The 23,433-nt window shown below is 48.4% G+C and overlaps 1 protein-coding gene and 1 long non-coding RNA gene across 4 annotated transcripts; one reads left to right on the top strand and one right to left on the bottom strand.

Moving 5' to 3' along the window:
- Positions 1 to 661: 661 nt before the first annotated feature.
- Positions 662 to 9,816, bottom strand: MAGEA4 (MAGE family member A4). 3 transcript variants are annotated; one of them, XM_025372588.1, is made up of 3 exons: positions 9,684 to 9,816; positions 2,322 to 2,397; positions 662 to 2,246 (listed from the first exon to the last, which is right to left on the bottom strand). In XM_025372588.1, exon 3 carries the CDS (start codon positions 2,179 to 2,181, stop codon positions 1,228 to 1,230), a length of 954 nt encoding a protein of 317 aa, XP_025228373.1. In that variant the 5' UTR covers positions 2,182 to 2,246; positions 2,322 to 2,397; positions 9,684 to 9,816; the 3' UTR covers positions 662 to 1,227. The 3 variants fall into 3 exon arrangements, with proteins under 3 accessions (XP_025228373.1, XP_025228371.1, XP_025228372.1); XM_025372586.1 differs by having other exon boundaries at positions 662 to 2,397; positions 9,684 to 9,767; XM_025372587.1 differs by lacking the exon at positions 9,684 to 9,816 and adding an exon at positions 8,471 to 8,577 and having other exon boundaries at positions 662 to 2,397.
- A 2,361-nt stretch (positions 9,817 to 12,177) lies between these two features.
- On the top strand, positions 12,178 to 18,896 carry LOC112616367. Its single transcript, XR_003117619.1, has 2 exons — positions 12,178 to 12,237; positions 18,538 to 18,896. It is a non-coding gene; the product is annotated as an uncharacterized LOC112616367 (long non-coding RNA).
- Positions 18,897 to 23,433: the final 4,537 nt, after the last annotated feature.

Raw genomic sequence — 23,433 nt, 5'->3', positions numbered from 1 at the left:
ACCACTATTTTCATTGTTACCACCCAAAATCTAGCCCCTGCTTACAATTGGTCACATTGCACTTGAGATAACCTAATTACAATGCCTTTTTAATAGTCAGTTCTGGTTCTCCCAGCCAGGTAGAAAATCACCTGGCCAGTGGCTTCTGGGTCTCCCTTTTGGGGAGGCACAAGTTTATCTCACAGGAAACCCTTGCAAATAATGGGTGCCCATCACCTAGCTCATGCACTGTGTTCACAAGACACCTTCCATTCCCGCCCCAGGTAAAGGCTTCTCTGTTCATCCACTGTCAAAAAGGAACTGCTCAGAGCACTTTTCCAATCTGGGCTTTTCCCTCTCCCTCTGAGGATCTGGCCCTTGACCCACCAGGCTTCATTACAATCAGATCCCTCAGAAGAAAATGCAGTTTCCCAAAGCCCAAAAGGCCCCACACAGGGAATTTACACTCGACCACTCTCACCTGGAGCCCCATACCCACACTCCTCTTACTTTTCCTCTACATCTTAGAGGACATCTTGCCACCTTAATTATATGACTGCAGCTCCTAGACTCTAATACCCTACGGGTAGGTGTGTGTCTGGCTTACCCTAGTATCTCCACTACTAATCCTGGGTCTTCCACAGAGCAGATGCTCAGTGCATAGAGAAGAAATGAGCCAGTGAACACAGATAATTATTTACTCAGATTTAATTTTTCTTACATTCACGAAGAAGCCAAGGAAATCCAAGTATGCGTATATATTTTTTAAATTTTACAGAGTAGACTGAGTATGTATAAGGCAGGAATTAAGTATTTTTTAATTTCTTTATCTCACATATCTTACGGTGAATTCACATTTCTAAATAAATACTTACTCCACTGCTGTTATTATGTCCCAATTCACAAAATAGAATGGATTTCCCAATCTGAATAAAAAACAAGACTCTTACACCTAAACTATATAAACAGCAATATGTGACTACGACTCATAAACTTGGATGCTGAAGTTCATTCAACCATCCATTAAAAGGAACATTTGAACAATTCTAAAAGGAAACAGAGATAAATCTCCAGGTCACCCAATAAAACAGAAACCCACTACTAAGAATGCTGACTACTCTCTTCAAACAGTGAAGAATGGGCCTCATGCTACACAAGGCAGGGGAAGCTGCTGCACAGGGCAGATGACTGGCCCAGCCCAGCCGCCACCCCCCCACCCCTGCCCTGGGCCCTGGCTGCAACTCATGCTCAGACTCCCTCTTCCTCCTCTCTCAAAGCTGCTTCACGAAGGGATGGGTAGGAAATGCGAACTCTTGCATTGACCCTGACCACATGCTCCAGGACCTTCACATAGCTGGTTTCAGCCAAGGCCCTTGGACCCCACAGGAACTCGTAGCGTGCAGGATCACTGCCGGGTACCTTCCGGTACTCCAGGTAGTTCTCCTGCACCCACTCTTGGGTGAGCAGTTTCCTGGGCTCCCCATAGACACTGTGCTCCCTCCCATCATACACATCCATCACACTCAGCTCCTCCCAGATTTCCTCCTCAGATGCGGAGTCGCCCTCCATTGCGATAGTGCCCAGGACGATTATCAAGAGGCCTGTCTTGGGAAAGATATGATTACCACCCAGCAGGCCATCGTAGGAGAGGCCCAGGCAGGTGACAAGGGTGTAGGTGTTGCTGGTGGGGTCCACTTCCTTCACGTCAATGCCAAAGATCATCTTCAGGGACTCAGAGGCTTTGCCGAAGATCACAGGAAAGCAGTGCTTGTAATTTTTGATGACTCTCTCCAGCATTTCTGCCTTTGTGACCAGCTCCTTGGCTCGATACTTGAGGAGCAGAAAATGAACCAACTCATCCACCTTCTTACTGAGTGCTTCTCGGAACAAGGACTCTGGGTCAGGAGAGGTGCTTGGCCCCTCCTCTTCTTGGCTGCTGGAACCCTCATTGGGTTGCCTCCAGCAAGTGAAGTTGACGGTAGTGGGTAAGGTGGAGGCTCCCTGAGGACTCTGGGGAGGACCTGTTGACCCAGCAGCAGGCACTTCCTCCAGGGTGCCAGGGACCAGAGGAGAGGAGGAGGAGGCAGCAGCCTCCTGCTCCTCAGTAGCAGGAGCCTGCGCACCCACTAGGCCCAGGGCCTCTTCTTGGGCCTCAACGCCTTCCTCAGGCTTGCAGTGCTGACTCTTCTGCTCAAGAGACATGATGACTCTGGTCAGGGCAGCAGGTGGGAGTGTAGGCAAAAGCTGGGCAATGGGGACCCACAGGCCTGGGGAGAGAGGGAGCATGTGAGAGGCCTCAGCTGAGAACCGAATCTTGGAGGCTCTAACAAAGGCTTACTTACAGATCTTCTCCTCCTTGGTGCTCCTCTGTGATCTCCAAGGAATCCTGTCCTCCGGGTTGGCCTATCCCCTGAGAACCTAAAGGAGGAAGTGAGAGAGCACCTCAGGGTATAGCCGGCCAGCAGAGGTCGATTCTGCAGGACTAACAGGAGGTGAGGTCAGACTCTCTGGAGTTCCACGTGTCCTATGCCAAGTGGGGCCCTTGGTGTGCATTCAGGGCAAACATTCACTGCTGGCACAGCCTGTGCAACCTCTGCTCTGTGACTTGAGGACTTGAGGCCTCATTGCCTTGTTCCTGGAGCTCCTAGGAGATGAATCCATGGGCCCTTAGGGTGCCGACTATAAGCACAGCCCCAGTCCCTCAGTGCTATCAAGAGGGCAGGCTGGACTCTGTGAGGTCCCCACTCTCATGGAGTGGATGGTCCACTCTGTGGTCACTCAGGGCCCTCACATTTCTCCAGGCAGGTTCTGGATTCCACCGTTTTGCTGGCCTGAGAAATTCAGATCAAGCGCTCACATGTCTGAGAGGAAACAGGACATGAGGGGCCCCACATCTGGCCACATGTGCCTAGGTCCTCTGAAGAATGACAGCAAGAGATGTCAAAATTCATTGGAACCCATGTGTCCTGGGTTAGGAACCTGCTTGGTCCTCACCTCAACTCCTGGCAGAGCCTGGGACCCTCCCTCTACTGACCTGGGTGCAGCCCCCTCAGACCAAGGCCTCCCCCTCTGTGACATCAGTGATCCCAGGACAAGAGAGGGACCTCAGCAGACAGCCAAGCCCATGCTCTCTGGGGTGACAACAGGAGCAAGGCTGATTTCTGTGGAGTCATCGTCTGCGTTCTGGCCCTGTGGTACCCTCAATCTTCCCTCACATTCCTCACCAGGACTCTTGGCAGATCCTGGGACCACTGTGTCTGTCGACCAGATGGAGGTCTCTGTGTTGACCTGAGTAACCCTCTGAGAACAAGGTCCTAACCTCACTGAGATTTGCAATCAGAAATGAGGAGCCACATCCTGTCACCCCTGTGCGGGGAGTCCACAGCTGACCCCTTTGGTCCTGGGGTGAGGGTTCTGATGGCCTCCTGTGGGTCACTCATGTTTGCTCCCAACGGGGCCTGCCCTTCCTCAACCCCCAACCCCCTGAGATGAGCAGATATTGCCCCTTTACTCCAAGACCTCATCTTCCTGAAGGTTCTCCAACTTCCTGCCTATGGTACAAGTAAGATTGGCACATAAGGCCATCCCTGCTCTGGTCCCCCCGAGCTAAGAACAGGGGACAGCCAGACTCTGCGGGGTCCCGTCTTTCTGAGCCACAGGTATCCTCAGACCATAGCCCTCTCCTCTCTGTGACCTCGAAGGTGCAGGAAGCATGAGCTACATGTGGCTACCTTGCTCAGGACCTCCCAGGGCCCAGGTCTCCACTGATCTGGAATGCAAGGCCCCCTGAGTCCTCCCTCGTCTTCCTTTCCTTGATCCTGGAAGGGCTGGAACCCACCCCTCTGCTGACCTGAGTCACCATCCCTTGGATTCCCAAGGCTAAAAGAGGAGGCACCTAATTCTCAGACGGGGTGGGGTGGGCTCCCTGCCTTGGGATGCTGGGTCTCCTGAGTCCTTCCTCGTCTCCCAGGAGAGCCAGGGTCCTCCCTCTGCTACCCTGAGGCTCTGCTCATGATACCAAGTCCCTTCCCTCCTTCAGCCCTGGATGTGGATGTCAAGATCCGAGTGCCTGATCATTCCCAGGTCTTCCGTCGGTTGACTGCAGGGGAAAAAATGGATTCTGCAAAACGGAATTGGGGATGGGGCTGAGGATCTGGATGGTGGGGGGATGCTGGAATGTGGAAGGGGTGGGAATGTAGGTCCCTCAGTTCCCTCTCAGGGTCCTGATCCTGATGCCAGGCAGAGCCTGGGCCCTGCCTTGGGCACACCAAGCTCTGACTCGAGTCCCCTGTGGCTTTAGTGGCAGTGGGAGCTGGGACGGCCTAGCCTGAGTCTTCCCCCGGGTGGTCCAGGGCTGGCAGCAGGGGCTGAGCTCGATTGTTTGGGGTCCTCTATCTGGAGTGGGGGCCTCCTCAGTCCTTCATCAGAGTCTCACCTTGCCTCGTCACAGAGCTTGGGCCTGCTCTCCTCAGTCAATCTCAATTATCCCCTCAGGACCATGCCCTCGATTCTCTCTGACCCCCAAAACGTCCCAGCACCAAGTCTGGGGTTTCCCTGGATTGATAGCAGAAGGGGAACTGGATTCTGCCTGGTGAGGTTGGAGGGCAAGGAATGGGAAATGGGGCAGCAAAGTGGTAGCAGATTTGTGGGAATGGGGGTTAGAGTGGGATCTTGGGGGACCTCAGTTCCCTCTCAGGTTTCTGACTTTGATTCCTGGCAGATCCTGGGCCATGCCCTCTCCTAACCAGCCCTGCCCTGATCACACCAACCTCTGACTCCAGAGTCTCCTGTGGCTTAAACAAACGGGTTGCAACAGGGGCGGTGGTGGGGAGCAGCCCAGCCTGAGAAGTCGGCCTCCTGGGTGGTCCAGGGCTGGCAGTAGGGATGGTGCTGGATTAATTGGGGCCCTCTATCTGGGGGGGGCCCTTCTGAGACCTCCCTCAGCCTCTCACCTTGCCTCCTCAGAGCCTGGGCTCACTTCTCTCTGCTGATGTCAAGCTCCCCCTAAGGAGAACCTCGCTTCTCTCTAACTCCCAATGAGCAAGTCAGTGGCGTCACATTCGGGTACCAGGGACTTTCCTGGATTGACAGCAGGGGTTGAACTGTATTCTGCCAGGGTGGGGGTCGGGGTGGGGGTTCCGGTGGGAGGGGTGTGGGTGGAAAGGCAGAGCGGAAGGAGATCTGGGTTGAGGTATAGGGGTGGTGGATAGTGGTGGGAATGGCAATGAAGTGGGGCTTGGGTCATGAGAGTGGGGATTGCAGTGGACTCTTGGAGGCCCTCAGCCCTCCCTGAGATTCCTGACCTTGATGCCTGGCAGAGCCCAGATGGTGCCCTCTCCTAAGCATCCCTTCCATGGTCACACCACGCTCTGACTCCAGAGTCTCCTGTGGGGACCGGGTGTGGGGACAGGTGGTGGTGGGGTGGGAAGCTGGAGGAGGCGGCCTAGCCTGAGAAGTCAGCCTCCGCGGAGTGGTCCAGGGCTGGGACCTTCTATCAGGGATAAGGGTGTCCTGAATCCTCCCTCAGAGTCTGACTGCCTGCTCACAAAGCCTGGGCCCCCTTCTGTCTGACAATCTCAAGCCGTTCTTCAGAACCAGAACCTCGCTTCCCTCTAATCCCCAATGCACAAGTCAGTGGCATCACATCCGGCCACCCAGGGCTTGCCTGGATTGAAAGCAGGGGTGTAACCAGATTCTGCACGGATGGGGATGAAGGTGGGGGGGGCATGAGGCTGGTGGGGGGTGTTGGGGAGCATAGGGGCACAGGTGGGGGATGGGGGTACAGATGGGGTTGGGAGTGCGGATGGGAATGGGAACAGGGTAGGGGATAGGAATGGGGTGGGGGACGCTCCACCCTCTCCTAGGGTCCTGACATTGAAGGTTAGCAAAGCCTGTCCCCACCAGTCTTGCACTGATTACACCAAGCTCTGACTGAACAGTCCCCTGCGGCTTAAGCAGCAGTGGAGTGGTGGGCCCCAGACTCAGATGTCCGCCCACGAGTGACCCAGGGCTGAAAGCAGGAGTGGTGCTAGATTATTTGGGGTCATCGAGCTGCAGTGGGGAGGGTCTCCTGAGTCCTCCCTCAGCTTCTCACCTTGCCACCTCAGAGAGCCTGGGCCGGCTTCCCTCTGCCAAGCCCAAGCTGCCTGTCAGACCAAGAAGCTAACTTCTCTCTAACCCCCAATGCGCAAGTCACTGGCATCACATCCGGGCACCTGGGGCTTCCCTGGGTTGAAAGTGGAACTGGAACCCGATTCAGCCTGGATGGGAGTAGAGGTTTTGGGGTGGGGATATGAGAGCAGTGATTCAGCCTGGATAGGGGTAGAGGTTTTGGGGTGGGGATATCAGGGTGGTGGGAGTTTGGGGAGGATAGGAGTACTGGTGGGGAATGGGGGTGTAGATGGGGTTGGGAGTGTGGATGAAAATGGGAACGGGGTGGGGGACCCTCAGCCCTCTCTTACAGTCCTGAGGTTGACGCCTGGCAGAGCCTGTCCTCACCAGTCTTGCACAGATCCCCCCAAGCTCTGACTCGAGAGTCCCCTGTGACTTCAGAGGCAGTGGAGTGGCGGGTGACCCAGACTCAGAAGTCTGCCCATGGGTGGCCCAGGGCTGGCAGCAGGAATGGTGCGGGATTATTTGGGGTCCTTTATCTGGGGTGGGGGCCTCCTAAGTCCTCCCTCAGCATCTCACCTTCACTCCTCAAAGGGCCTGGCCCGCTTCCCTCCGCCAATCCCAAGCTCCCGGTCAGACAGAGAAGCTCCCTTCTCTCTAACCCCCAACGCGCAAGTCATTGGCTCACATCCGGGCACCTGGGGCGTCCTGGGGTTGAAAGCGGAAGCAGAACCCGATTCAGCGTGGATGGCAGTGGGAGGGATGAGGATGGTGGAGGGGGCAGGCTTTTTGGGGTGGGAGACGGCGGTATGAGGATGGTGGTGGATTGGGGAGGATGGATGGGGTGCTGCAGAGGGATGGGAGTGTGGATGGGTTTGGGAGTACGAATGGGAACGGGAACGGGGTGAGGGATGGGAAGGGGGTGGGGGATAGGAATAGGGGTGGGATAAGCTCAGCCCTCTCTTATGGTCCTGAGGTTGATGCCCGGCAGAGCCTGCCCTAACCAGTCTTGCACTGATCACCCCAAGCTGTGACTCCAGAGTCCCCAGCGACGTCAGAGGCAGTGGGGTGGTGGGTGCCCCACACTCAGAAGTCCACCTACGGGTGGTCCAGGGCTGGCAGCAGGAGTGGTCCAGGATTATTTGGGGTCACCTATCTGGGGTGGGGGCCTCCTGAATCCTCCCTCAGCATCTCACCTTGACTCCTCACAGGGCCTGGCCCGCTTCCCCCCACCAGTCCCAAGGTACCGGTCAAAGAAGCTTCTCTCTAACCCCCAATGCGCAAGTCAGTGGCATCACATCCGGGCACCTGCGACTTCCTTGGGTTGAAAGTGGAAGCGTGGATGGGAGTGGGAGGGGTGACGTTGGTGGAGGGGGTGGGTATTTTTGTGTGGGAGATGGTGGTATGAGGGTGGTGGGGGGTTGGGGAGGATAGGGTTGCTGGTGGGGGATGGGGGATGGAGGGTTGTGAATGGGAATGGAAACGGGGGGGGGATGGGAATGGAGGTGGGGGATGGGAATAGGGGTGCGGTAAGCTCAGCCTTCTCTCATGCTCCTGAGGTTGATGCCCGGCAGAGCCTGCCTTCACTAGTCTTGCACTGATCACCCCAAGCTCTGACTCCAGAGTCCCCTGAAACTTCAGAGGCAGTGGGGTGGTGGGTGCCCCAGACTCAGAAGTCCGCCCATGGGTGGCCCAGGGCTGGCAGCAGAAGTGGTCTGGGACTATTTGGGGTCGTCTATCTCGGATGGGGACTCCTGAGTCCTCCCTCAGCATCTCACCTTCACTCCTCACAGGACCTGGCCCCCTTCCCTTGCCAATCCCAAAGTGCTGGTCAGAGAAGCTCGCTTCTCTCTAACCCTCAGTGTGCAAGTCAGTGGCCTCACATCCGGGCACCTGGGGCTTTCCTGGGTTAAAAGTGGAAGTGGAACCCGAATCAGCATGGATGGGGGAGGGAGGGATGACGGTGGAGGGGGTGGGAATTTTGGGGTGGGAGACGGTGGTATGAAGGTGGTGGGGTGGTGGGGAATATACCTGGGCTAGTGGGGGATGGGATTGTGGATGGTTTTTGGGAGTTCGAATGCAAACAGGGTGGGGGTGGGAATGGGGGTGGGGAAGGGGAATAGGGTTGGGGGACATTCAGCCCTCTCTTTTGGTCGTGAGGTTGGTGCCTGGCCAACCTTTCCCCCGCCCGTCTTGCATTGATCACACCATACTCTGATTCCAGAGTGCCCTTCGACTTCAGAGGCAGTGAGGTGGTGGGTGCCCCAGACTCAGAAGTCTGCCCACGGGTGGCCCAGGGCTGGCAACAGGAGTGGTCCGGGATTATTTGGGGTCGTCTATCTGGGGTGGGGGCCTCCTGAGTCCTCCCTCAGCGTCACACCTTGACTCCTCACAGGGCCTGGCCCGCTTCCCTCTGCCAATCCCAAGGTGCCGGTCACACAGAGCAGCTCACTTCTCTCTAACCCCCAATGCACAAGTCAGTGGCATCACGTCCAGGCACCTGGGGCTTCCTTGGGTTGGAAACGGAAGCGGAGCCTGATTCAACGTGGATGGGGGTGGGAGGGGTGACGTTGGTGGAGGGGGCGGGTATTTTTGGGTATGAGATGGCGGTATGAGTGTGCTGAGGGGTTGGCGAGGATACGGGTTAGTGGGGGATAGGGGTGTGAATGGGTTTGGGAATGCGAATGGGAATGCGAACAGGGTGGAGAATGGGAATCGGTGAAGGGGAATAGGGTTGGGGTACGTTCAGCCCTCTCTTTTGGTCGTGAGGTTGATGCCTGGCCGACCCTGCCCCCCCGAGTCTTGCACTGATCACTACATACTCTGACTCCAGATCCCCTGCAACTTCAGAGGCAGTTGGTTTGTAGGCGCCCCAGACTCAGAAGTCTGGCCACGGGTGGCCCTGGGCTGGCAGCAGGAGTGGTGTGGGATTATTTGGGGTCGTCTATCTGGGGTGGGGACTCCTGAGTCCTCCCTCAGCGTCTCACCTTCACTCCTCACAGGGCCTGGTCCGCTTCCCTCCGCCAAGCCCAAGGTGCCAGTCAGACAGAGAAGCTCGCTTCTCTCTAACCCCCAATGCGCAAATCAGTGGCATCACATCCGGGCACGTGGGGTTCCTTGGGTTGGAAGCGGAAGCGGAGCCCGATTCAGAGTGGATGGGGGTAGGAGGGGTGAGGTTGGTGGAGGGGTCGGGTATTTTTGTGTGGGAGATGGCTGTATGAGGGTGGTGGGGGGTTGGTGAGGATAAGATTGCTGGTGGGGGTGGGGGGATGAAAGGGTTGTGAATGGGAATGGAAACGGGGTGGGGGATGGGAATGGAGGTGGGGGATGGAAATATGGGTGGGGTAAGCTCAGCCCTCTTTTATGGTCCTGAGGTTGATGCCCGGCAGAGCCTGCCCTCACCAGTCTTGCACTGATCACCCCAAGCTCTGATTCCAGAGTCCCCAGCGACTTCAGAGGCAGTGGGGTGCTGGGTACCCCAGACTCAGAAGTGCGCCCACGGGTAACCCAGGAATGGCAGCAGGAGTGGTCCGGGATTATTTGGGGTCATCTATCTGGGGTGGGGACTCCTGAGTCCTCCCTCAGCATCTCACCTTGACTCCTCACAGGGCCTGGCCCGCTTCCCTCCGCCAATCCCAAGCTGCCGGTCACACAGAGAAGCTCGCTTCTCTCTGACCCCCAATGCGCAAGTCAGTGGTCTCACATCCGGGCACCTGGGGCTTTCTTGGGTTGAAAGCAGAAGCGGAACCCGATTCAACGTGGATGGGGGAGGGAGGGGTGACGTTAGTGGATGGGGCGGGAATTTTTGTGTGGGAGATGGCAGTATGAGGGTAGTAGGGGTTGGAGAGGATAGAGGTGCTGGTGGGGGATGGGTGTGTGGATGGGTTTGGGAATGGGATGGGGTGGCAGATGGGAATGGGGTTGGGGGATGGGAAAAGGCTGGGGTATGCCTAGCCTTCTCATAGGGTCCTGAGGTTGATGTCTGGCAGAGCCTGTCCCCATCAGTCTTGCGCTGATCACCCTAAGCTCTGACTCTGGAGTCCCCTGAGGCTTAAGTGGCAGTGGAGTGGTGGCACCGCCCAGACTGATAATTCCTCCCAGGAGTGTCCCAGGGCTGGCAGCTGGATTTTGGGGGGTTGTCTATGTGGGGTGGGGAGCCTCCTGAGTCCTCCCGCAACATCTCATCTTGCCTCCTCATAGAGCCTGGGCGGGCTTCCCTCTGCCAATCCGAAGCTGCAAGTCAGACCGAGAAGCTTGTTTCTCTCTAACCCCCAGTGTGCAAGTCAGTGGCATAACATTAGGGCACCTGGGGCTTTCCTGAGTTAAAAGCAGGGGCAGAACCGGGGATTCTGCCCAGATGGGGATATGGGTGTTGGGGGGTGGGGGTGCGGGTGTGGGGGTAGGGGATGGGCATGGGGGGGTTGAATCGGGGTTGGGGGTATAGGTGTGCTGGTAGGGAATGGGGGTGTGGATTGGGTTAGGAGTGTGGATGGGAATGAGGTGGGGGATAGGAATGGGCGTGGGGGACCCTCAGCTCTCTCTTAGAGTCCTGACTTTGATGCCTGGCACAGCCTGCCCTCACTTTGCTCCCTCAGAGATCCTGCGCCTGCTTCCCTCCGTGAACCTCAAGCTGCTGGTCAGACTGACAACCTCGCGTCTCTCTGATTCCCAATGCGCAAGTCAGTGATGTCACATCGGGGCCACCTGGGTTGACAGTAGGGGCAGAACCTGATTCCGCCAGGGTGGGAGTTGGGGTGGGGGAGGAGGCGAGAGGTCCTGGAGGTAGGGGTTGATGTAGGCGTGCCCCTCAGTCCTCCCTCAGAATTCTGACTTTTATTCCTTGCATAGCCAGGACCCCTGTTCTCTGCGGATGGTGTCTGCTCCCCTCAGACCAAGGTTCTGATTCCGAGTCCCCTGAGGTCACAGTGGGAGGAGAGGTGCCCTTGGGCGACAAGGCCGCTGGGATCTTCCAGGGCTGACAGGAGGGACTAAGCTGGATTCTGTGGCTCCTCTTTGTGCGGGGGTGGACCCTCAGTCTTCACTCAGGAGGGTCCTCCTCCTGGGTCCTGGCTCTTTGTTGAAGTGATGGGTTGGAGATGCTCTGTTTTTCTCACCTCTGAGCATTTGCCCAGCTGTACCCCTTGCAGAAAATGGCTGCGGGTACCAGGCGAGGTGTTCCCTGGGTGGCTGCAGCACCCGTTATTGTAGTGACCTCTGGGAGAAGATGCACACCTTCCTACAGGGGCTCCTCCTCAGCCAGAGCTGGGCTTTGCAAACCTTTTTTCCTCAAAGAAATATATTTTACATATCTTCCGAGGATATATGTAGGTGGCAACATATATATTTATTTCTATGAAAGAATACCTACCCTTAGTTTGCATGATTCACTCTGATACCCTATTCAACTTCTATTCTATTGTTTATGTTCTGTTAAAAGAATTCTTTTCGAAACCAGCCTGGCCAACAGGGTGAAACCGCGTCTTCACTAAAAATACAAAAACAAAAAAATTAAAAAATTAGCCGGACGTGGTGGTGGGCGCCTGTAATCCCAGAGCTCTGGAGGCTGAGGCAGGAGAATCGCTTGAACCCGGTAGGCGGAGGTTGCAGTGAGCCAAGATCGAGTCATTGCACTCCAGCCCAGGCGAGAGTCTTAATAATAATAATAATAATAATAATAATAATAATAATAATGCCAATCCTCACCCACTAAGTTGGTTTCGGGTTGTAATTAGCAGATCTCTGGAACCATACTGCCTTAACCAAGCCAATTTTCCTGCTGTCCTGCTATTACCCTAGGGCTACTGGAATCGTGTTTTGAGGTGCTGCCTCAGATTGTGCAATGCAGTGAAGTGGAAATTTTAAAATGTTCATCCTATTCGTTCTGTCATCTGACGTCTAAGCAGGCTAAAGACTTCTCCAACATCCCTGCAGCCCACCCCTCTCCAATCGACACCACCCCAAACACAAGTACCAGTTCAAAGTACAGTCCTCAGTCTCACCCAGGACTTTCTGTGTTTTGTTGCTTAGATTTTATTGCTGATATTGTTGTTTTTTCTTTCTTTCTTTTTCTCTAATATAATTTTCCAGAGTTGATTAGGGAAGCAGAGAACAGTAGCCTAAATTTGACTGTAATTTTGGCAGCTACAGGTAAGACAATAAATTGTAAGTAATTTAAGCAGAATTGACATTTTTACGATGTTCTGCTCCTGATCAATTAATATGTTATGGTCCTCTACTTATTTCAAACTCCTTTTACCTGAATCTATCAGTATACTTTGATAGTTTCCTCTAGAAAGACCTTACACATTTTTCTTAGGCTTCTTTTTTGGTAATTCTTGGATTTTGTTGCTATTGCAAATGGCATATTTTCTATTAATTGTTCTAATTAGTGGAAATTAATTAATTCTAATAGTTATTCCTATTGTGTGGCAGAGAGTTTGATTTTGCTATAGTAATCTGTTGTACACCTCGTTCTGAAAACCCATTCACTTGGATATTCCACATGCCTTTTTCTTTTAATTCTCAAGAATGATAAGGGTATTATCACTAAACATTATGTATTTTTCCTATATTCACGCCCCTTATTTATTATGATACTTATAGCTCTGACTTTGTGTCTCAGTGATGATTTAAAACGTAGAGATAATAGCCTACATCTACTTCTTGTTCCTGCCTTTAATGATAATTCTTTGAACTTTTCACATTTGGTTGCTGTTGATTTTTGGAAATGGATGTTCTCTTTCAATATAGGTTAACTAAATATTTTTACCATGAACTTATATTGAGTTTCTTCCAAAAGCTTTTCCTGTACCCATTGATGTATGTGATCAAATTTTTTTTCCTCTATTTTGTATGTAAAAAATTACAATGAAACTTTTTTTTCTAATGTTAAATCATGTTTTCTTTCCTTGGGCAGAGCTTCTTTGTTCATTTAATATTCTACTAATTTACATAAATTACATATTTGCTGCTATGTAAGAGAGCTTGTTTATGTGTTTTTTCCATCGGGAGTGGGGGGTGGTCCTCATCTGATTTTTGAATCCAGGAGGGTTAATCTGGGAGAATGAATTGAAGAATTCTCTATATTTTGCGTGCTTTGGAAGAGTTGAGATAAGATGATGGTTAGTTTTCCTCGATCATTTGGTGGAATCAGCCTCCAAAACTGACTAACCTGGAACGTTTGAGGGTGGCTTGAGCTTTCAATATTGTAGTTTCAGTTTGTGTCATTTAATTCAAGTTTTCTTTTTGGATCAATTTGGTCATTTATTTATTTTATTTCTACAAAATAGTTTCACTTAGGATTTCATTTTTAATGGCATGATATTTATGATAAAAAACGTTTTCATTTTGTTTGTGTGTGTGTGTGTGTGGTTTTTTTTTTTTTATCAGGGAAGCCTCACACATATAGAGTAATAGAGAGACTAACATAATGAACCCAGCATACCTGACACTCAGGATCAACAACTTTAAATACACAGCAAATCTGGTTCCAGTTAGACACTCACCTACCTGCAACTCAGTTGCTGGAATAATGTGGAGCAAATCAAAGACAGCATACCATTTCATCTCTAAATAATTCAATATTCATTTTTAAAATATGAGGACATTGTACCCAGCTGTACCCCTTGCAGAGAATGGCTGCGGGTACCAGGCGAGGTATTCCCTGGGTGGCTGCAGCACCCGTGATTGTAGTGACCTCTGGGTCACAATCACTACAAACAAAAACCCAATACAATTCTCATTTCTAAAACATTAAATGATTATGAAATGTTCAATTGTTTTATGCACTTATCTGGAAGACTTATACTTTATAAAAATTTGTTTCTTTGAATGAGTACCCAAAAATAGTATTACATAGTGATTTTTTGTAATTAAATCTTTTATCACCTGTAGGTCCCCTCCACATGATCTGTTTTCTTGCCATTGCTTCGTTGTTGTTGGAAAGAAACAGATCTTGTGTTCTTTCCAGTTTTCCATAGTCTGGATTTGCAACACTGTGATGTCCTTTATCATATTCTTTAGCCCTTAATTTCTAGGGCTACAAAATGCCCCAGGCTCATCAGGTTTATGCCCTGCCCCAGTCGTAAATAAACAATTTCTCCAAATATCTGGTTCCTTTCAATGGGAAGTGGTTCTAGAAATCTACTTCTGGGTGCTAGGTGTGCTCATTGCTACTTTTGCTTTTGGTGTTTAATTTAAAAGCTCTTTAACAAAGTTATGTAAGTTTTATCTTATGATTTCTTATAGAAGTTGTATAGTTTTTGCATTTTGCATTAGGTCTATGATGTATTTTGAGCTAATTTTGTGAAATACCTAAGGATTTGTCTAGGTTATTTATTATTATTTTTGTTTAGATACCCAGTTGTTCATGTACCATTTGTTGGAACAAGTATACTTTCACCTTTATTGCCTTTGTTATAAATCACCTGATTATATGTGTGCAGGTCTATTTTGGGGCTCTATTCTGTTTTTTTAATCTATGTGTTTTTTTATCCATTCACCAAATGAAATACATCTTGGATGCCCCTGTTTCTGGTGATTATTAAATAAGCTATTGTATACATTAATATACAATTTCTTATGTAGACATAAGTTTCCAAATTAGTTGGGTAAATACCTAGGAGTAGGATTGCTGAATCTTATCATAAGACTATGTTCAGTTTTGTAAGAAGATGCCAAACTGTCTTCCAAAGTGCCTGTACCATTTTGCATTTCCACCATCAATGAATGAGAGTTTCCTTTGTTCCATATCTTCACTAGCAGTTGGTCTTTTTTTATTATTATTGTAGACATTCTAATTAGGTGTGTAGTGGTATCTCATTTTAGTACACAATTCTCTAATGACAAAGGACGTTCAGCACTTTTATTACGCTTATTTGCCATCTGTATATCTTCTTTGGTGTAGTGTCTGTTCAGATCTTTGACTGTTTTCATTTATTTCTATCGTCGAGTTTTCAGAATTTGTGTATATTGTAGAGACAAGTTCTTTACCACAAATGTATACTACAGATGTTTTCTCCTAGTCTGTAGCTTCTGTTTTTATTCTCTTAACACCGTCTTTTGAACAGCATATGATTTTTATTTTAATAAAGTCCAACTTGGCAAATTTTTCTTTCATCGATGATGCTTTTGGTGATAAATTTAAAAACTCACCACCAAACTGAAAATTATATAGATTTACTCTTATGTTTTCTTATACAAGTTGTATGGATTTTGCATTTTGCATTAGGTCTATGATGTGTTTTGAGTTAATTTTTTTGAAATATGTAAGGATATGTCTAAATTATTGTTATGTATCTATAGATGTCCAATTGTTCAGGCACCATTTGTTGGGAAAACTATACTTTTACCATTATTGCCTTTGTTGTAAATCACCTGACTATATGTGTGCAGGTCTATTTCTAAGCCCTATCCTGTTTTATTAATCTGTGTGTCTATTCTTTGCTAATGCTTGTGTTCTCTGTCAAATTCATATTTTGAAGCTTTCGGCCCCAGTATGTCTGTATTTGGAGGTGGGGCCTCTAAGGAAGTAATTAATGTTAAAAGAGGTCGTAAGGGTGGGGCCTTGATCCCATAGAATTAGTGTGCTTATAAGAAGGGACACAAGAAAGCACTGTTGTGCTTGCATGAGAACTGTCTCTCTCTCTCTCTCTCTCTTTGTCTCTCACCCTTCCTCCCTCCCTCCCTCTCTCCATGCACATACACAGAAGAAATGCCAAGAATGGATGTAATGAGAAAGGGCCATCTACAAGACCACCTCCAGTCCTTTATCTGGGACTTTTAGTCTCCAAAACTGTGAAAAATAAATAAATTTCTGTTGTTTCAGCTACACAATCCATGGCATTTTGTTATGGAAGTCAAAGCTAGCTAAGACATAACCCCAAGGAACAAATTTTTCTTCTGTTTTCTTCTAGAAAAAAAGTATTTTTGACATTTAGGGCTATGATTCACTTTGAGTTACACTGTTATATGGGGCTAGGCATGTGCAATGGTTAGTATTATGGGTCAACTTGTCTAGACTATAGTATTCAGTTGTGTGGTCAAACACTAGTCTAGATGCTTCTGTGAAGGTATTTTGTAGATGTGATCAGCGTTTAAAATCAGTTGATTTTAAGTAAAGTAGTTTACCTCCATAATGTGGGTGTGCCTCATACAATCAGTTGAAGGTCTTAAAAGACCAAGGTTTCCTGGAGAAGGAATTCTACCACAAGATTGGAACATAAAAACGCTATGTCAGTTTCTAGCCTGCTGGCCGACAGGCCAGATTTTGGATGTATCAGACCTCAGAATCACCTGAGACAGTTCCTTAAAATAACTATCCTTGTCTTTCTCTCTCTCCCTTTTTGCATGATAGATAGATAGATAGATAGATAGATAGATAGATAGATAGATAGATAGAGTATGGATTGAAATTTAGTTTTGCATGTGGATATCCAATTGTTCCCGACCCAATTGTTGAATACACTATAATTTCTCTCCTCTAATCTTCATTTGCATCTTTATCAATAATTAGTTATCTATAGATGCATATACATGTGGATTCATTCCTGGAGTTTATTCTTTTCTGTTGATGTATTGCTGTAATTACGACAGTTCCACACTATACTGATCGTTGTTAGTTTACAAGCCTTGAAATGAAGCAGGGTAATCCCTCCAATTTGGTTCTATTTTTTAAAGTTTTCTTTAGCTCTTCTAGGGCCTTTACACTTCTATATGAATGTTAGAGTCAGCCTCCCAATTTCTATTTAAACATTTCTGGAATTTGGATTTGGATTGCACTGAATCTTTCAAAAACCTTGGGGGAAAGTGACTTCTTAATATTCAGTCTTTTGACTAATGAATAAAGTTTATATCACTATTTACTTAGTTTCTCATTAAATTTATCTCTGTAATGTTTTATAGTTTTCACTGGACAGATCTTATACATCTTCTGTCATATTTATCCATTTAATATTTATTTTAAATTACATTGTTTTGTCTCAATTGCCACTTGCTCATTGCTAGTATAAAAATACATCCAGTGCCATTGCTAAACTCTTATTAGTTCTAAAAGCATTTTTAAGATTGATAGAATTGTCTGCATATGCTCTTATTTTCTGTAAATAAAGACAGTTTTACTTGTCTTTTTCCAATCTGAAGGCCTTTTTTGAAAAACACTTATTACACTGGACAGAACCACAGGCACAGTGTTGATCTGTTCTACTCAACACTACCCTGTTCCATGAACTCATCAGTTTTAGGTTGCATTTTTCTACAATGCAAACATCCTGCATGATTTCTGACAGGTGAAAATCTGCCTCATTCACCCTACACTGTTAAAATCCAAGCCTGGGTACTACACCTGCTGAGATGAGCATGACCCCACAGTTGAAACAAGATTCATAAGATATCTAGTGGAGGAAGTGTATTCACTGAAGTTTGACAGCCTGCAAGCAGTGATTTCAGACTGGGAAAAACTGAAACCCCAGGAGACTGGGAAACCCCTGTGGACACTGGGAAAAGGAGGTATGATGGAAAAGTTCCCTGGTAGTAGCCAAGTGAGTGGTCTTCAAGATGTATAAGAGAAATTTTTAGGAGGAAAGTAGGGTGATTCACATCTACACATAGACTTAAATACAGCCAGATTATCTTAGAGAGATTTCTGGTAAAATAAAATAATAATAATAATAATAATTTTTTTTTAACTAGATAATGGTGAATGGCAGGAGAAAACAGAAAGCAGCATTGAAATGGAGTGACCTGAGGGAAAAGCTTGGAGGAATAATTCTCTCCGTGCCATGTCACTCACCCCAGTTGAACATGGGAGGAAAGGAGCAGCACTATCTGTTTGGGAAAGCTCTTTAGCAGTTCTAAAGAAATGCCCCTCTTTTCTTCAACCAGACCACTCTGGCTTCCTCCTCATCCTTCCGTCCCCTCCTCATCCTTCCTCCTCTCCTCCTCTCTCTCCTCCCCGCTCCCTCCCACGACAATGTCCTGAAGGTGGTTTGTGATATCTAAGACCTTCTCCCCAACAGGGCAACCATTGGCTAAGTAGTAGCTTGCTGAACTAATCAAAGCTCAGGGGTCTCGTTCGTGATTGTCCTGGGAGGGGTATGTATGGGGAGACCAGGCAGCCTGGAATAGACAATTGAGAGACGCTGGCGAAGATGACCAGGAAATGACAAGCCTCCAGCCCAGTTTTGGAACAATTACCTGCCATCACCAAAGTGGCGAGGAAGAGGAAAGCCCCCTCTCAACCTAGATCTAGAAGCCCTATCAAGATAAATGAACCACCTGGGCTCCTCCCTTTCTTGACCCTGACTCTTCTCTCCCAAGACTCCTGCCCTGTCCTCACCTAGCACAACCCTCACCTCAGCCCATGCCTTTCTCATGAAGCCCCTGTTCCCACCCCTCCTCCATCCTCTTTCCCCAAACCAGTGCCCTTCTGAGATCTCCCTGTTGTTCCAGATTCCCAAGACAACTAGGAAGGGAAAAGGAACCCTTCAAGGGAGTTCCAGGAAAAACGTCTCTCCCAAAAAGACCACTGCTTCAGGAAAACCTGAAGAAGGGAGTGGGCCAACAGTATCCTGCCATTGTGACCAGCTGAATGAGGAACTCCATCAAAATGAGCCATAGCAGGACCAAAACAGTGAGGAGACCTCCACCTTCTTCAGTGTCTCCCTGAGCAGTCAGTAATTTCAGGGCAAGCTGAGAGGTCTCCAGAGGTCTAACCCCAGATAAATAGCCAACAGGGTCTAGAGTACATTTTACACCCCACGGGGTGTGCCTCTTGGTGATCAAAATAAAATAAATCTGTTGTAAAATGATGTGTGGGTCTGTGTGCTCTCTGATGGTGGGGAGGGAGGAAGGAGGGAAGAGGTGGGAGTTTGGGGAGGGAGGGGGTGGGGTCCATTTCAATTTCTTTAAATTCTACTTGCTCTTCTTTCTTTGGTTTCCTAGGGTGGAAATTTTGGTTATTGATTTTAGATATTATTTTCTAATATAAACATTTAAAATATGCTATAAATTTCCTTCAAGGAAATACTTTAGCTGAATCCCACAAATTTCTGTACATATAGTTTTATTTTCATTCGACCTAATATATTTTTAAAATTCTCCTAAGACTCCCTCTTTGGCTCATAGGGTATTTAGGAGCATATTTTAAAATTTCCAATATTTGGGCATTTTTCAGACATCTTGGTGTTTTATTTTTAGCTTAATTACATTGTGATCTAAGAAGATGCTTTATATTATTTCTATTCTTTTCAATTTGTAAGGTTTGTTTGATGGCCCAAAATACCATATATCTTGGTAAATATTTCATGCACACTAAAGAGGAATGCTTATTCTGCTATTGTTGGATGCGTTGTTTTTTGTTTTTTGTTTTTTGTTTTTTAATTTTTAATTAGGTCAGAGTAGATAATGGTGCTGTTCAGGTCATGTATATCGTTCCTGGTTTTCTGCTTACTTTTTCTCTGAAATACTGAGAATAAATTCAGAGTTTTGAAAAATATAGTCCCAAGAAACCACAACCACAGTGATGGTGCAAAATATATTCATCATCCCAAAAAGTTTATTCCTATTATTTTGCTGCCAAACCATCCCTTCAGTAAAAGTGACCCCCGGTGAGCTGAAGTGAGCATCTGCCAACCATGAACGCTTTCCCTTACAACAGAGGCAGGTAGGCACAGAGAGGGGCAGTTACTCTCACACACAGACAGTATCCAGGAAGAAAACCAGATCAGTAGTGTCACAGAAGGCCAGCTTGCTGGCCTGGTCACAGGATGCCCCTCCCTTTCTTGTGCACTGCCTGCCTCTAAGTCTGGCTCTGCCTTCCTGGCCTCCCTGGCTCAGATGAGTGACTCATTCCTTCTGCAGTTATGATCCAGGAATTTCAACCTTGCCCAACTCCCAGCTGCTTCCTTAGCATGACCCGAGTACTGCTTCCTGACTAAGGCAGAACATCTAGTCTGCTTTATACACCAGACATCTGGACTTTGGTCCTAAAGGTTTCTTGAGGAAGGCACATCAAGAGCAAAGGTAGTAACCTTATATTTCTTCACCCAAATGCCACATGGGAACCACAAGTGACAGGCTGACATCTTGTAGTCACACTCTGAGGACTTGGGTGTTGCAGACAAAACTCTTGGTAAGCCTGGTGAAGGAAGATATTTTTCCACTAGTTTCTCTGTCACTCTCTTTTCCAGCAGCCCCTAAAGCCACTGCCAGATGCAAGAGTCTCATGCTCTGCCACATTGTAGCTGAGCCACAGTGATCCTCTCTGGGCACCATGGGGATTAGGAACACAATATGGTGAGGCACTTATAGATGACAATCTAACGGCTTGCTCTACTCCCATTTTTCTGCTAAAAACCTGAGTCCCCAAGGAGGGACTAAGACATTGAAGCTAACATCTTATGGTTCCCAAGCTCTTTAATATATAGTATTGGAAGAAAGGCAAAAAGAGGCTCTTATTTCCATTTTTGGAAATCAGAATCCTGGAGTTCTAGTTGGTAAAGTGTCTTGCCCAGGGTAAGTGGCTTTTGACGTTTCCGCTGCCCTGTGGAACCTTTTTCACAACTGGCATAGTGGTTCAGCTGGGCCAGCCAGAGCCCTGCTCCTGAGAAGCTGTGAATATCCCATGTTCTTTACAAAGAGCACTGTACAGAGCAAGGAATATCTGTTACTGTCAAGTAGAATAGCCGGCAGAACGAGCAAGAACCTTTGAGGTCCTCATTCTATGGAGGAAACTGAAGACCAGAGACAACAGGGTCTTGTCCAAGATCACAAGCAAATTCATAAATGGCAGAGCTGAGCTGCTATTGCCTGGCAGGCTTGGGATCATCCAGGGAAAACATGGTTGTTCCCTGTGGTTTCACCTGCCTATGTGTGCTTCTGAGAGTGTGTCACTATTCCCTCATTGCCCCTCCCTCTCTCTGCATAGGCCATGTGGATTGTCCTGCCAGCCTCTCTCCACCCATGCAGGGTCAGTGCTACTGGTTACTACAGTTCAGTGGCCAGGCAGAGGACCTTGTGGTCTCACAGACCCCAAGATGACTGGAGGGGGAATACCCTGAGAAGTCCCAGGATCAACCTTTGTCTTCCTGATGGATAGCCCCACCCATCGCTTCTCCTGCCTCTGGTGTCTCACTGACTTGGCTTGAATCTCTCACTCTTGCTCCGGCACAGGCCCTGTTTTCCTTGCCTTCTATGCCTCTGGGGATTTATTCATAGCACTTCCATCCTCCTCTCTCAGACTCATCTTTCCTTACCACCAAAAGCCACAAGCTGGGAGGCTGGGCCCTCTTCTCAGTATGTTTCTGTGGACTCCATGAGTCTTCCCCAAAGTTTTGAGAGGTCCAGGTTTCCACGCTCAGGAATAGAGGCTCAGAAAAGTGAAGTAACTTGCTGCAAGTCACACAGACACTAAGGAGTAAAGCCAGGATTGGAACCATAACTTGGATTTCAAAGCCTGGGCTCCTGCCACTGCACATGAGCCTCCCTCTCTGGGTGGCCTGAAGTATCCTGCTAGGAGTAAGGAAGCAATTGTGGCATCATGGTGATGGGACAAAATGAGAATCAGAATACCTGGATTGCTTCCAGTTCCAGCTTGGCCCCTTGCTGCCTATGCAGCCTTTCCATAGCCACCTCATCTTTCTGGGCCTTGGTTTCCCAGCTATATAGTGTGGACTACTTTGCAAATCCTTTCTAGACTTCAGTCAGTCAACATATCTTTAGTGCACACAGATTTTGTGCTAGATTGTTCCAGGCACTAGGGAACAGTTACATAAATTCTCAAGGAGCTCATAGTCTATTGAGGGTGGAGGGTTAGAATACATAAATAAATGACCAAAGTAGATTATTCCATGCTTGCTGAGTGCTACAAAGATTCACTAGGAAAAGTGGTGGGAAGTGCTGGGGGCGGGGGGCTGCTTTAGCTAGGATGCTAGGAGCTTAAGGTTGGCATGTGGCTCTAGCAGAATAGCACATCTGGAAATGCTCAGCACACCAGGCTGTAATGTAAGAAGGGCAGGCCAGTTGGTCTCTTACCTTCAGATCCTTGTATCCCATTCTCAGTCCTAACCATCTCCTCCTACTTCCTGGCCTTCAGCTTGCCCTGGCTTGAATCCCTTGCTCCAGCTCCAGTTCAGGCCCTATTTCTCCCTGTCATCCATGCCTCTGGGACTTTCTTTGTAGCACTTCCATTCTCCTCTCTCAGACTCATCTTTCTTTAGCATTGTCTGAGATGCACCTACGGGGAGAAACCTGCCCCTCTCTAGCTCTTTCTGAGGCCTCACATATCTGTCTTCTTATGCTCTGGCCTCACAGGATGTGATTCTGTGTAAGAATAGCTCTTAGCACACGGATACTTCACTTAGCCCATCAGATGGGATCTCAGAAGGCTATGACTGCTTCAGAACCATTTTGGTGGCCCCCAACATTATACCGCATGCTGCCATAGTGGCAACAAGGCTTACAAGCTCTTAAACTGAAGGCTTTGTAAAGCCTGGCAATGCCAGGGTAGAGACAAGCAGAGGCTGGTGGTAGGGAGAAAGGGAATGTAGGAGAAGAGAGCACTGGGTTTGTCCAAAGTCACTGAGATAGAAGACCTAGAACCTTCCTTCATGAAATACCCTTTTCTCTATTTTCTCACAGATGACTTTCTTCTGACTCTCTTCTCATTACTGGCTGATCCCCCTCAGTTTTCTCTGTCCAACCATAAAGTGTGGGTGCTCCTCATGACTGTGTCCTAAACCCTCCCAGCTTTTCCTCTCTGTCACCATACACTCCCTGGCTAATATTATCCATTCTCTCTCTCCAGTGTGGTATCTCTCCTGAGCTTCTGAGCTGAGTATATGGTTGTTTCCCAGGTCCCTCTACCTGGAGGCCTAACAGGCATCTCAGCCTCAACAAAACCCAAACCAGCCTCATCTCCTACACTCCAACACAAGAGTACCGTGATTAATCCAGCAGTCATAAGAATTGGAAATAAATGCTCACCACTCCACCTATTTCACTTCTAAATAACTTCTAACTTCATCTTCTCATCTCCATCTCCACTGCCACCATCTTGATACAGGCCTTTGTGCTGGTCCATTTGCCCTCGGAGCTATTCGTCACCCTTCCTCTGCTCCACTCTGTTTTTCAGGCTGCATTTTCTAACCTCTTGTGCTTCCTGGAGGGCGATTGGAGGGTGAGAGGAAGGGGGAAACCAGGAGGGTATATAATTTGTTCCTCTCTCTGCCTTAAACTGCATCTGTCTCCCCTGTGACTCCATCTCCCACCAACAGACACTCCGTGATTCCAGTTTCTACCAGGTGGCCTTGTCCCAGGATTCTGGAAACCCTGGCTCCATTCTTTGCC

Source organism: Theropithecus gelada, chromosome X, assembly GCF_003255815.1.
Source record: "Theropithecus gelada isolate Dixy chromosome X, Tgel_1.0, whole genome shotgun sequence".
In the NCBI taxonomy this organism is placed as follows: Eukaryota; Metazoa; Chordata; class Mammalia; order Primates; family Cercopithecidae; genus Theropithecus; species Theropithecus gelada.
The sequence above is the reverse complement of the archived record's forward strand: the minus strand, read 5'-3'. Positions and strand labels throughout refer to the sequence as shown.